This window comes from Peromyscus leucopus, chromosome 14 (assembly GCF_004664715.2).
Source record: "Peromyscus leucopus breed LL Stock chromosome 14, UCI_PerLeu_2.1, whole genome shotgun sequence".
NCBI classification, from domain to species: domain Eukaryota; kingdom Metazoa; phylum Chordata; class Mammalia; order Rodentia; family Cricetidae; genus Peromyscus; species Peromyscus leucopus.
Genome location: NC_051075.1, coordinates 43,928,349 through 43,940,770, shown reverse-complemented (window position 1 = coordinate 43,940,770; position 12,422 = coordinate 43,928,349). Strand labels below are relative to the sequence as shown.

The 12,422-nt window shown below is 48.4% G+C and overlaps 1 protein-coding gene across 11 annotated transcripts in view; it reads right to left on the bottom strand.

Annotated features, from left to right (window-relative positions):
* Positions 1 to 3,829: 3,829 nt before the first annotated feature.
* Positions 3,830 to 12,422, bottom strand: part of Syne2 (spectrin repeat containing nuclear envelope protein 2) — a 320,737-nt gene continuing 312,144 nt past the window's right edge. For 8 of the 11 annotated variants that reach the window (XM_037210622.1, XM_028876051.2, XM_037210626.1 and 5 more), the window contains 8 exons: positions 11,656 to 11,770; positions 10,561 to 10,763; positions 9,310 to 9,510; positions 8,679 to 8,807; positions 7,123 to 7,314; positions 6,396 to 6,467; positions 5,510 to 5,559; positions 3,830 to 4,926 (listed from right to left, as the gene is read on the bottom strand). In XM_037210622.1, coding sequence (XP_037066517.1) covers positions 4,704 to 4,926; positions 5,510 to 5,559; positions 6,396 to 6,467; positions 7,123 to 7,314; positions 8,679 to 8,807; positions 9,310 to 9,510; positions 10,561 to 10,763; positions 11,656 to 11,770 — 1,185 coding nt within the window. In that variant the 3' untranslated portion in view covers positions 3,830 to 4,703. The remainder of the gene's footprint in view (positions 4,927 to 5,509; positions 5,560 to 6,395; positions 6,468 to 7,122; positions 7,315 to 8,678; positions 8,808 to 9,309; positions 9,511 to 10,560; positions 10,764 to 11,655; positions 11,771 to 12,422) is intronic. The other 3 variants (XM_037210625.1, XM_037210628.1, XM_037210627.1) reach the window with 1 other exon arrangement.

The following is a 12,422-nucleotide window of genomic DNA, read 5'->3' as shown; positions in this document are numbered from 1 at the left end:
TTTGAGAACTTGAAATGACACCCCCCCCCTTTTTTTTTCCTACCTAGCCCCTGGAAAAACTGCTGGGTAACTGAACAGGTGACTTAAGAGCAAAGGGTCCCAGGTGGAAGCATGTACTGATAGGCTCCACTGGTCTAACCCTTCAGTTAGGGTTTTACCCAGTCAATCCTGCCTCCGTGTGCTAATGCAGGTGAGGAACTGGGTTAGTAACTTTCAATCAAGGATGGGGAGATGCTGAGATCCCCTCAAGTGGGATGGACACTGAGCTGGGGGTTTGTCTCATTAGACAGCCCACTGCCTGTCACAGGTTGAGCAGTAACCCCCTTTTTTTGGAGACAGGGTCTCACTATGTAGCCCTGGCTCTCCTGAAACTTACAATGTAGGTTGGTCTCAAACTTAGTGATACATTTACCTCTGCCTCGAAAGTGCTGGGACTAAAGGTGTGTGCTACCATGCCTAGCTCAGACAGAACATTCCCTCATCTAAAAATACAAAACTTTTTTTTTTTTAATCACATAGAGCATCTCACTATAGCCTAAGTTGGCCTCGAACTCTCAATCTCCAAAACTTTGAGGGGTCAAATGACATTACAACTGGAAAGCTTTGTACCATGAAACTTTATTTCATGCACAAAATCACTAAAAATAGTGTATAAAATTACCTTCAGTATATGTGAAATATAGTCCTAGCCCTAGGTATCTCATTATGTATATGTAAATATCCCCAAGGGCAAAAATGCCTTCAATTCAAAGTACTTGGGGGCAGAGATAAGCTACCTCTGTAGATCATTCCAGAAAACCAGAATGGAAAAATCTGGGCCAAGTGACTCTTTTCATCTTTAGGCATTTCCCCCAGCAATTGACGGCCAACGGTTGAACCATTGACATATTGTGATGGCTATTGCCAACTGAACAAGCTCTAGATCGCGTTGGGCAACCCCAGGAGGGAAGACCCACTTTAACTGTGGGCAACAGGATTCCGTGGGCTGGGAAAAGGAAATGCTGGCTGAACACAGCATCCACTTCTGCTTCCTGACTGAGTGCAGTCAACAGCTGCCTCTTCAGAGCCCTGCTGCCGTGACTTCCCTAGTACTGGAACTTTGCTTCCGTAACTTGCTTTGGTGAGGTATTTCATCACTGCAACAAGACACCTGCGCACATACAGGAAGGCTCTCACTCCAGACAGACGGGGGGGTCTCTAAGAATGCTGTCTCAGTGCCTGTGCCTTCAGATGTGCAGCTGCCCTGTCCAGAAGGCACTTTTTCCCTGTCACCCACTGCTTATGGCTCTTACAGTCTCCCCACAGCCTCTCCACAATGACCCCCTGAGCACTGGAGGAGGGGGTATGATCTAGATACAGTGCTGAGCCTTCCACAGTTTCTTATTCTCTGCACCTCGATCAGTTGTGGGGTTTCCGTGTGAATCACCATCTACTACAAAAAGAAGCCTCTCATGAAGGTTGACAGATGCACTAATCGGGGGATTTAACAAATAACTCATTGGGAGTCATTTTAATGCGTTAATAGATGCTCCCCTTAGGGCCTGTAATCTGTCCAGGCATGGGTCCTTGGCCCTGATAACAGCACCAGGTTTGGGTTTTAACTTGTAGAGCAGGCCGTAAATCCAAACAGAAGATGGGTGGTTAATCCCATGACATTCATACTGCTGTTGTACCAGTGGGTGGGTCTTGCCAGGCTGGTTATTGTTACAGCTTGCAGGACTCACAGCTGGGTGAGATTGGTGACTTCAGGCCAGGCATGGTGATGCGTGCCTTTAATCCTGGCACTCTGGAGACAGAGACAGGTGGATCTCTGAGTTCAAGGCTGGCCCTGTCTACATAGTGAGTTCTAGGCCAGCCAGGGTTGCACAGTGAGACCCTGTCTCACAAAAAAAAAAAAAAAAAAAAAAAAAATCCTTTTCTTCTCTGGTAGAAATCATAGCACCTTCACACACCATCAAAGCTAGCCAGTAGGATGGAGCTTTGAGGTGAGTACCAGCTTGATTTATCCATGTGACTCAAGCATGTCATGTCTTCAGCAGTAGGCTTTCCTATGGCATTCTAGAGTATAACCAAGAGTATTGGTAATAGCCTCTAATGCTTCAAATGATTATTGAGTGTGTAGGGGGAGAGTCTCGCTGTATAGCCTTGGCTGGTCTGGAACTTAAGGATCCACTTGCCTCTGCCTCCCCGGGGAGAGGTTCTGGGATTAAAGGCGTGTGACACCATGTGCGGCTGTCCTTCAATTTTAATAGATGGTTTTGCCGAGTTAAACAGTTATCCTCTTTCAGGATTTGGAATTCAGCTCTCCAAGCCCTTCTGGCTTTAAAGGTTTCCGTTGAATAATTAGCTGTTATTCTAATCAGCCTGCCTCTATAATTGACTCGAGCTTCCTCCCTTGGAGCTCCAAAACCCTTTCTGTACTTTTAAAAAATATTTTAACTACAGAATGTTGTAATTTCTTTTCTCATCTTATTTAATTGGTGTCTATCTTCAGACACATGCCTGAACAGGAATTTTTTGTTTTTGTTTTTGTTTTGTTGAGACAGGGCTTCTCTGTGTAGTATTGGTGCCTGTCCTGGAACTCACTCTGTATATCAGGCTGGCCCCAAACTCACAGAGATCCGCCTGGCTCTGCCTCCCGAGTGCTGGGATTAAAGGCGTGTGCCACCACCACCCCGGCCTCTGAACAGAATTTTTTTTCTCTAGGTTTGGGAGATTTTCTTCCATGATTTCACTGAAGATGTTTTCTATGCCTTCACTATGGTTTTCTTCTCATTCTATGCCTAAAATTAGGTTATGTATTTTTATGGGTTTCCAGAACTCTCCTATGCTGCATTTGCTGTTACTATTTTTTAAAAAATTCTCTTGACCTTTATTGAGTGATCCAGTTCTTCTATTTTGTCTCCCATCCCTGTCTCTGTTTTAGACACAATCCATTTTGTTGCTTCCCATTGAGGTTTTTAATTGGTTTATTGAATTTTTAATTTCTAACGTCATTTCCATTTGAAAAATTCCAACTATTTTCATGTCTTAGACCAGCTTCCTTATTTCATCCATCTCTTTGTTTTCTTTGAGTTCTTTGACCATAGTTGTTATTCTTTTGAATTCTTTTGTCATTTCTACTCGGGGCCATTACTATGGGGTTGTATTTTTTTTGGAGGTGACATGCTACTTGGGTTTCCCCCGTTTTTCTGAGTCGGGATTTGCACATGTGGAGTTTGTTGGTTGAGGTGTTTGGTATGCATGAGGCTAATTCACAGCCGCGCTGAGAATCTCGATTTCCTGTGTGGTAGATGGGGATACAGCCTCTATCCAGGTCTTCTGTTTCTCTGCTACAGGCTGGTGGTGTCTTCAGTTCTAGAACGAGTTTCTCCTAGCAGTGTGGACTTGTCCTGGGTCTCCAGGCTGGATAGGGCAGCTGGTAGGGCTCACGTGATGGCTGAAGGGTCCCTCTCTTGTGGTTCCTGGAGCAAGGAAGAGAGACTAAGAGGAGGGAGGGGGCTGTCCTTGGCAAGCAGCCGAGGACTTGGGCGACCCAAATGGAGGATAAGAGGAAGGAAAGTACAGGTGGTCTACGAGGCCCACACCAACATGTGACTACAGGGTCACTGGGGTCAAAGGGAGTAAGAAGGGCCGAGGGGAGGGGGTGGTCCAAATGGGGGCATGGGGGAGGAGAGGGTACAGTCAGCCTACCTGCCTGGGTCTGTGCCACATGTGGCTGCGGGCTCAATGGTAGCAACTGGGACTGGGATCAGGTGAGTTTAAGATAATATTTGTTATATTTGGAAGACCACCTGCCTTCTAACAGAGTCCAATACAACAGTCTGCCTTTTTTTTTTTTTTTTTTTTTTTTTAATGAGAAACATCTGAATTGTACATATCACAAACAGTTCCAAGTTTCTTTACCAACCCTTGGTGGCCAAACAGCTCAACCAGACCCAAAGTGTCTCTTTAAAACATGAAAATTCTTAAAAAAATTAACTTATAAAAACATCCCTATCAAGTCTGGAGTTTGGCATTTACTGTACATTAGTCCAAAGCTCAAGCTAAAAATCTTTTTTTTCCCTTAAATCAAAGTTTACATTATTCATACAGATTCAGTGTTGTTAAAAAAATATGCACAAATAACCACATCCATGCAATAAAATTTCTTTAAAAATTTTAAAGCAATATAAAAGAGCTGACCTAGGTACAGAACAGGACAGTTTAGTTTATAACCAGGAGTGCAGATTGCTAGCCAATTGGAAGAAGACTGATTCTAAACATTTCAAATGTGTTTGAATCAACCATGGAGCTTCTGAACCATCACTCAGGTCGGGACCTGCTAGCTACTTGGATAGAGTTCATTTATGTGCTGAACATCATGGTTCACGGGCCTTCTATCAGCTGTGCTACAATACAGTGTTTTACAACATGAGTGCTTCTTCGGGAAGCCCCCCTTTCCCAGAGTTCTCGGAACCCACTACTAGCTTTGTCTGAATGCCAGGTCCTGCTGTACTCGGCTCTCTGTCCCAGAGGAAGGACATTTTGTCTGAGTTGTCCCGGGCCCCCAGAGTCCATTTGGACAAGATGAGGGAGGTGTCTCCAGCAGGTCCCTGGATCTTGTCCAGGCTCAGAGTCACTCACAGGCTGGTTCTGGTACCACGAGCTGAGCACCTGTGGCCAGTAGGCTGTTGGCATGGCACCGCAGCTGGCAGAGTCCTCTAGGTGGGGGGTGGCCCGTTGGTGTACCGCAGCATGGGGTAGAAGGAGCGGGCGAAGTTGTTGGCCTGGGTGCAGCTGTAGTCCTCTTCGGAGGCGGGCAGCAGGCAGGCCAGAAGCAGCAGCAGCAGCAGCAGCAGCTGCAGGGGCAGCGCTGCCCTGATCACCCTTGAGAGGAAGGAGCGCCTTGGCGGTGAGCGGCCCGGGTCATCAAGGTGGGACATCCTGCCAACAGAGAGGTGGGGAGGACTCATGAGGAGGGTTCACAGGCCACACTCATTAACTGGCTACATGCTTGTGGAAAGAAATACAGGAGCCTGAGATGTGAGGTTCAGATGGGCTGACAGCTGGGGTGATGGTTAATTAACATTGCCAAATGGACAGGATCTCAAATGATAGAGGAGAGAAGCCTTGGGGCATTAACTGAGGTCGGGAAGACCTGATTGAAGAGTGGGCAGCGCCTTTCCAGGGGCTAAGGCTCTAAATGGAATAAAAAGGAGACAGCAAGCTGAGGACAAGCATTCACCTCTAGCTGCTTCGTGAGTGTGGGTACAATGGGACCAGCTGCCTCAAGTTCCCGCTATCGTGACTTCCCTGATGTGACGGACTGTCCCCTTGAACCGTGAGCCAGAATAAACCCTCTCTGTCACCTTTATTGCTTCGTCAGGGTATTTTGTCATGGCAATAGAAGAGTAGCTCAGACAGCTGGGGTGTACTTTTGGAAGAGGAGCTCAGTCCTCTCCAGATGAACCTGGAGAGCGGCGCAGACAAGGCTGGGGAGTCTCTGTGGGGACTGTGATGCCATTACCTGCTGTCTGTTTCCTCTTCCTCTTCTGTAGATCTCTCCTCTCCAAACTGCTGGAACAAAGAGGCCCATGATGCACTGCGGCCTTCCTTAGGTTAGCTTACCCTGCCCCTCACCCCCCCAGGTCACTTTCCTGCCACACCTTTGGAACCAAAGTCACACCATGTGTGATTCAACTTGATGACATGATTGGGTTTCTTGAGCCATCAAGATTTTCCTATTACAGTTTACTGATCTGATTTACTGGAGACATCAGGAAACCCATTCAACAGGGGCCCCATCTTCCACAATCTACTATGACCTCAGAGAAAAGCAACTAACCAGGAGAGAGCTTTTTAAAAAAATCATTTTTTGCTGGGCAGTGGTGGCACATGCCTTTAGTCCCAGCTCTCAGGAGGCAGAGCCAGGCGGATCTCTGTGAGTTCGAGGCCAGCCTGGTCTACAGAGTGAGATCCAGGACAGGCACCAAAACTACATAGAGAAACCCTGTCTTGAAAAATAAAAAAAAAAGAAAAAAAAGAAAGAAAAAAGAAAGAAATCGTTTTTAATAACCACTTACAAGGGCCAGTGAGAACAAGTAAAGTCATCTTCTGCCAAGCCTGATGACCCAAGTTTAATGCCCAGAACCCAAGCGATGGAAGGAGAGCCCTGACTCCTACAGGATGTCCTTTGACCTCCATGTGCACACAGTGGCATGTCTATATGTACACATCCACAAATAATCATACTAAAAAAAAAAAAAGTTACACTTTATCTTTTGGCCAGAAGGTTGAAATAGATTGGTGCTGTCACCAAAGGTCCAATGGGGCCTTGGAGTCTTAAGTTTCTGCCATCTTAATGACGTTGAGAGCCATTCTGGGTATTTTTTGAAGTGGGGGGGGGCACTTACCTTTGCACAGGCAGCTGGAGGCTCTTCCCCTGAGTCCACTTCATCATAGCTGGCCAGAGAGGGGTCTGGAGTCTGAAAGCCAACCCAGTTGTTCAGATTAGGGCAAAACAGAGTTCTAGATAGTCTCAAGAGCACCGTGCTTTATGAAGTCCTCAAGGGGTAATTTGCTTATATCCCAGTGTAAATCCCTCTGATGACTCTCTCCTCCCATGCAAATAGACTTTTTCAAACCAAAGGCCATAGAGCCGAAGCACAGGAAACCCACAATCCCAGGTGACAGTGAATCTCCATACGTCACAGAGAGATTCATGTGTCCTGCTCCAGCTAGGGGAGGCCACAGACTGGTATTCCCTTGAATTAGATCACATTTTCAAGAGAACTGAGAGTCAACAGAATTGAGAAGGGAATCAGGAGAGAGAGACCAGCACAGTGAGGAGAGCTTGAAACCATGTCATGAGGGGAAGTGAAGGCTTATATTCAGTACGAAGGCAGAGATGATGGCGGGATCCGTCTTGCATAACCCTGCTGGTAGATAGGTACTATTGTTATCTGCCTTCTTTCAAAGGACAGACCACATACAGGGGGCGTAGGCAACTTATTTTATAAAGCTGCACAGCCAGAGAGGGGCTGGAACCTTCACACGGACTACCTGCCCCCTCCGCCACAGTGAGGCCACAATCTGCCTTCCTGCGACATCTTGGCACGGAGAAGCAACCACTGGACTCACCAGGCTTCCCTGCAAGGACACCAGATCCTGAGCCACTTGCTCACGCAACTGTCTGAGTTTCTTCTCGATGACATGGACCTTCTCTTCGGCCTCAATGTAGTCTTCACCGTGCCCCTTCACGAGAAGGCTGGAGGAAATCTCCTGCAAGGAGCTGACTTGAGGCTGATGGTCTTCCAACTCCTTTTCCAGTTGCTGAAAGCAAAATGGTGCAAGAGAGTTGGCGGTGGTGGTGGTGGTGGTGGTGGTGGTGGTGGCGGCGGCGGCGACGGCGGCGGCAGGGAGGGTAGTGTAGCTTTCTCTGTTCTGGGATGAATGTTAGGTACAGCTCAACTCCAGAACTTTCTATGGTTCACTGATAACCAGTCTCAATCCTTGCTTGGCTTAGCACTATTCGGAAAGCAGCTGAATAGGTTGTTTTTAATTCCTTTTAACGCTAAAGATAATTTGATGTTGAGAAGTTAGAGGAAGTGATGGGGTGTGTATCTAAGACTAGGCCCTTAGACACCAGGCCAGGGAAACTGAAGTCAGTAAGTCGAGAGCTATTCGGTCAGGCACACGTCTTAGATATACAGAGGAGGCATCAGGCTGATCACAGAATCGTTAAGGGCTCTTTTCTTGTTATTCTACTACCTCTATTCAAATGAGAAGACAAAAATTGGCTTCAATCCCATTTCAAGTCCTTGGTAGCCACCTGAAGTGCAGAGACAGGACATTTCCACCCATGTAGGAAGTTCTCTTGGGCACTGTTACTGTAGGGAATGGAGCTTTGTAAAGATTTTAGTATAAAATTCTTTTAAAGCAATGCCCAGCAATTTTAAATATAAAATACTGAAAATCAAACTACATATAAGCTTATAGATGGAAACCAAGTCCCTTTGAGTACGTGTGAGAAGGTCCAGGGCTCACCTTGGGCTTGCTGGGGAAAGATACAACTTCTGGGAAATAGGAATTTCTACTATGAATATAGACAGCTCATGCTCCCCCCAAATGAACTGTGCAGTCAGGCCTTGGTGCCCGAGGGTCCTGCACCCATAGTCTATCAGCCATGGATCAAAAAACATTCACAACAAGAGGATTATTGCTGTTCTGAACACATAAATGCTTTCCTTACTGTTATTTCCTAAGTGTGGTATAATAGAAATTTATGTAGCATTTACACGATACATTTATATCATACTAAGGATTGTAAGTAATCAAGAGAGAATTCAAGGTATATGGGAGGATTTGTGTAGGTTGTATGAAAATAACAAATGCAGAAATATGTACATTTTACCTAATGCACTCAAGTACCCCTAAATCTGGTATGTGTAGGAGTCTAAGACCTGTGGATATCCAGGGATGAATATATTAACAATGGGGAGAAATGCTTCAGTGGGCTTGAGTTTCAAAGCATTTTTAAAACACTGATGTCCCTAACTCCCGAGGGTCTTAAAGGGGTCACTATGGCTCTTTACTTCTCTGTACGAACCCGTGAGCCATAGCCACCAAGAGCACTGTGGTGCCCAGGACACTGGGTGACGCAGACAGTGGCCAGTGGCCCTGTGGAAGAAACTTACCATCAGCTCTTTCCGACACTCCAGGAGAAGCTGGCGGTCGGCCTCTGGGCTGGTGACATGCACCTTCTGCCTTCGGCTCTCGGCACTGGCTAGCCACAGGAGCAAGTCTTGACTCAGCCGGTGGAAGTCCTGTAGAAACCACACTCGTCAGGGGGGGCTTGCTCCTTCATATCCATCAGTCACTTGCCTTTCTCATCTTAGCCAGCTTTAGACACACACCATTGTTTAGTCCTAAAACTGAGCCCGAAAGTCAGGCGCTGGATGATTCCTAGGTCTCAGAAGGGAACATACTGAGCATGCTTCCCTATGACAGGGCCAGCTCTCTGAGTCTCTTAGACCCAAGGACAGAGAGAGGCAGTTTCTTTAGCCTGGTGGGCATGCTTGCTGTGATCCTTACTTCCAGGCTGGGTGTGGGCTTGGGCAACGGACCTGGAAATCCTGGGCAAGCACAGGGCCAATTTAATGGCACTAGTGGAAGCGGGGTGGGGGGGTGGGGTGGGGTGGGGGTGGGGGTGGCGCGGCTTTCTTACTTCCTAACCCAGCCAGCCCTGGTGATGGTAAAACCATCTGCGGCTCCTAGCCCATGGGCCAGGCTGCTGCTGGGACGGGGCCTTGGGCTGAGTCAACATACCTGGCACTGCATGAGTGACTGTCGTAAGTCCCCTCTCCAGCTGTCCATCACACCCTGGACCGTGTCCCAGGACAGGCTTAGCTGGTGGAGCCTATTTTGGAGTTCTGTGGATTCGGGGCTTTCGCTCGGCAGAGATTCCTTGTGGCTCACGTTGACGGAGACCATTAAGGTCTTGTAGGTATCAAAGGCTTTTGATATCTCCTACCACCAAAGGGAACAGAGCAGGTTAGCACTTCTGGCAACAGGGAGAAGGGGTTCATTGGCGGTACCTGTAAGGGACAGACCTTCCCCACACTTCTCCAGGCCGTGGCCACCAGGACGAGAGAGAACTCGCCTGTGAGTGGCTGGGAAGCGTCAGCTGAGGGGGCTGCCTTACAAGGCTAGTCAACTTGGCTGGCTGGCTGGGTCTGAGAGCAGAGGCCTGCCTCCTCACTGACAGGCTCTACCAGAGGCAGGAGGAGACGCCACCGACCTCCACAGTCCCTTCTCTGTCACTGGCTTAGGAACGGCTCTCGGTAGGACTCCAAGTTTTCCAGATAAAGACTACGCAGCTATTTTGCACTTGCCCCTAGGCACCCCAGAAATGTCTCTCCTTTAAGAGGAATGGTACCCTCTATATACACAAGGGGAAAGCAGAGATGTGAAGAGAAACTGGACATACACCCCCCCTTCCCCACCCCCCCACCCCCCAAATCCTATCCTGGGTTCAGAACCTTAGATTTATCTGCTCAGGGCACTCCCAAAATGCAGGGTTTAAGCTGCCCCTCCCCCGCACCCTGGGCTGCTGCTCCTGAGGCCGGCGCTGATCACATGGGTAACTATCACAGGGTAAACCAAGTCAGGCCACAGGATTCCTCAGCCAGTGGGCCAGGAAGTCTCCACAGTTAGCCCTGTGTGAACCACCTCACACAGGTCAGAGGGTTGGCTTTGTGCTGCCGCACACTGGCTACCAGCACCTCCCCAAGTCGCTAAAATCCAGATCTTTCCAGCCCTGAGGCTCTGAGCCACATCTCTACAGCCCTCTTCTGGGCTTGGCGATTATCTGTAGATACTCTCCCATGTGCCAAGAGAGACCTGCATCTCCGTCCTCACTGAGGTAAAAGTCACTGACCTCTACACACATTTTACCCGCATGCTGCCAGCTACGCCAAACCCAGGTCTGACCTGTTTGTTCGGCACTACGACAAGACACACGCTCTGTGCCTGCTCAGATTTCCTCTCCCCCCCCCCCAACAGCTCCCTCCCACTCACTTGCAGTCTCTTCACCCTGAGTGCTATTTCCTGGATATCGGAGGGAGGCTTCGCCAGCCTCAGAGCTGCCAGCTCGGCTTCCGTTTTTTCAAGCCAAGCGGTGATGGTCCCGATGTCCGCGTTCAGCTGCTGCACGTTCTGTTTTAGCCGGAGTTTGCCGTGGAGCTCTTGCGCTTGGATCAGCTCCCATCTGTCGAAGGCACCTGGAATCCAAAGCGGCCGATTAAAGCCAGCCGTAAAGCGAGCAGATGTTCTCGGCCGGGGAGTGGTCAGGATGGTAAAAGTGAGCCCAGGATGCTTGGAGGAGGATCAGGGCCAGGGAGTCCTCTCTTCTGGGATCTCTGCACGTCCGTCCGTCGTGGCTCAAGGCCCATCCCCCTCCACTCTCACAAGGGATAGAAGGAGGTGGGGACAGAGGGTGAGGAAACCCAACCTGTGGCCAATAGGTAGGTATTCTAGCCATAGCTCAGCATTTCAGGTGCTGGTGCTCTTTTGACTCACAAATGATCAGGGCCATGATGTGGCCAGTTCTACTTTGCATTTAGCTCAGCAATTACTTTGGTAACCACTGGACTAGTCTTTGTCCATACATGGGAAGTCATTAGAACATGCATTTCATAGCCAGGTGGTGGTGGTGCACACCTCTAATCTCAGCACTTGGGAGGCAGAGGCAAGTGGATCTCTGAGGCCAGCCTGGTCTACACAGCAAGTTCTAAGACAGCCAGGGCTACGCAGAGAAATAAAATATGTATTTTATCTTTGGGGGGGATCCTTTTGTTACTCACTGTATAAGGACAGTTTCCAAAGGGCCAGGGACACAGTTTTGCCTACCAAGCTTAACCCCAGTACCACAAAGAAAAAAAAAAATCCACTTTAAAGTGAGATGCCTCGAGATTCATTCATAAACACAAGTTGGCTTATTTTAAAATAACAGAGGCTACTGTGAGGCAGGTTCAGCAGTCTTGGTGAATTACGTCATTGCGTGATCTCTAATTCATGTTGTATCAAGTAATATGTTGAAGTAAACACCTGAAACACCTGGCTGGGCCCAGATACCAAGCTTCACATCTCCTCAGGGATGCCCACTTTTGGTACCTGGCTGCTGTCCCGTTAAGGTGGCCAGCTGTTCATCTTCCTGCTGGGGGCTGCCCTTGGAGGTTCCTGGGCCTTCCTTACCGTCATCAGTTCCTTGGTGTAATAGCAGCTTTACCTGGAACGAGCCAATTTTCAGATTACACATCTCTAAAATAAAAAAAAGGGGGACTAGAGAACATCTGGGTTCACAGGAACAATAAAGAAATAAATAAAGATGCGGGACCCTTCCCACCAAAAGGTACCAGGTAAGTGACAGACGCATCATGGCACATGGCAAGATTTGTAAGGCCAGCAGAGCTGAGGGCAGAGGGCAAGCCCCTCAGTCCCAGCCCAGGACACAGATGGCATGGCAGTGAGGGGGGTAAAATGGCCTGTTTAAACTGCATCCTTCCTAAGGGTCTGCACACAAACTACGGGACAGGTCAAAGGTGATCACCGATCTTAGGAGACAGTTCCTCTGGTGGTGCTTTAACACCCTCACCGTGTTTTACAAAATCCCCCTACCCCTCCACGTCACCCTGCTGAGGTGTTTGGCATTTTCCTCGCTATGAATGGGAAACAGAGTCCTCCGCCTCTCTGGGTCATTCATCATCAAGCCTCTATCCTTCAGCATCCCACAGTGACTCTTCTGCTCCCACACAGCTCAGTGGCCTAGTGTGTCAGGCCTTTCCAAAAATAAACGGATCCCTTTTAGAAAAGCTGAGCTTTTCCTCTGGATTATGTCTGTGCGGCCTCTTTGTGTGGAATGGAGAAAAGGAGACTCCCGA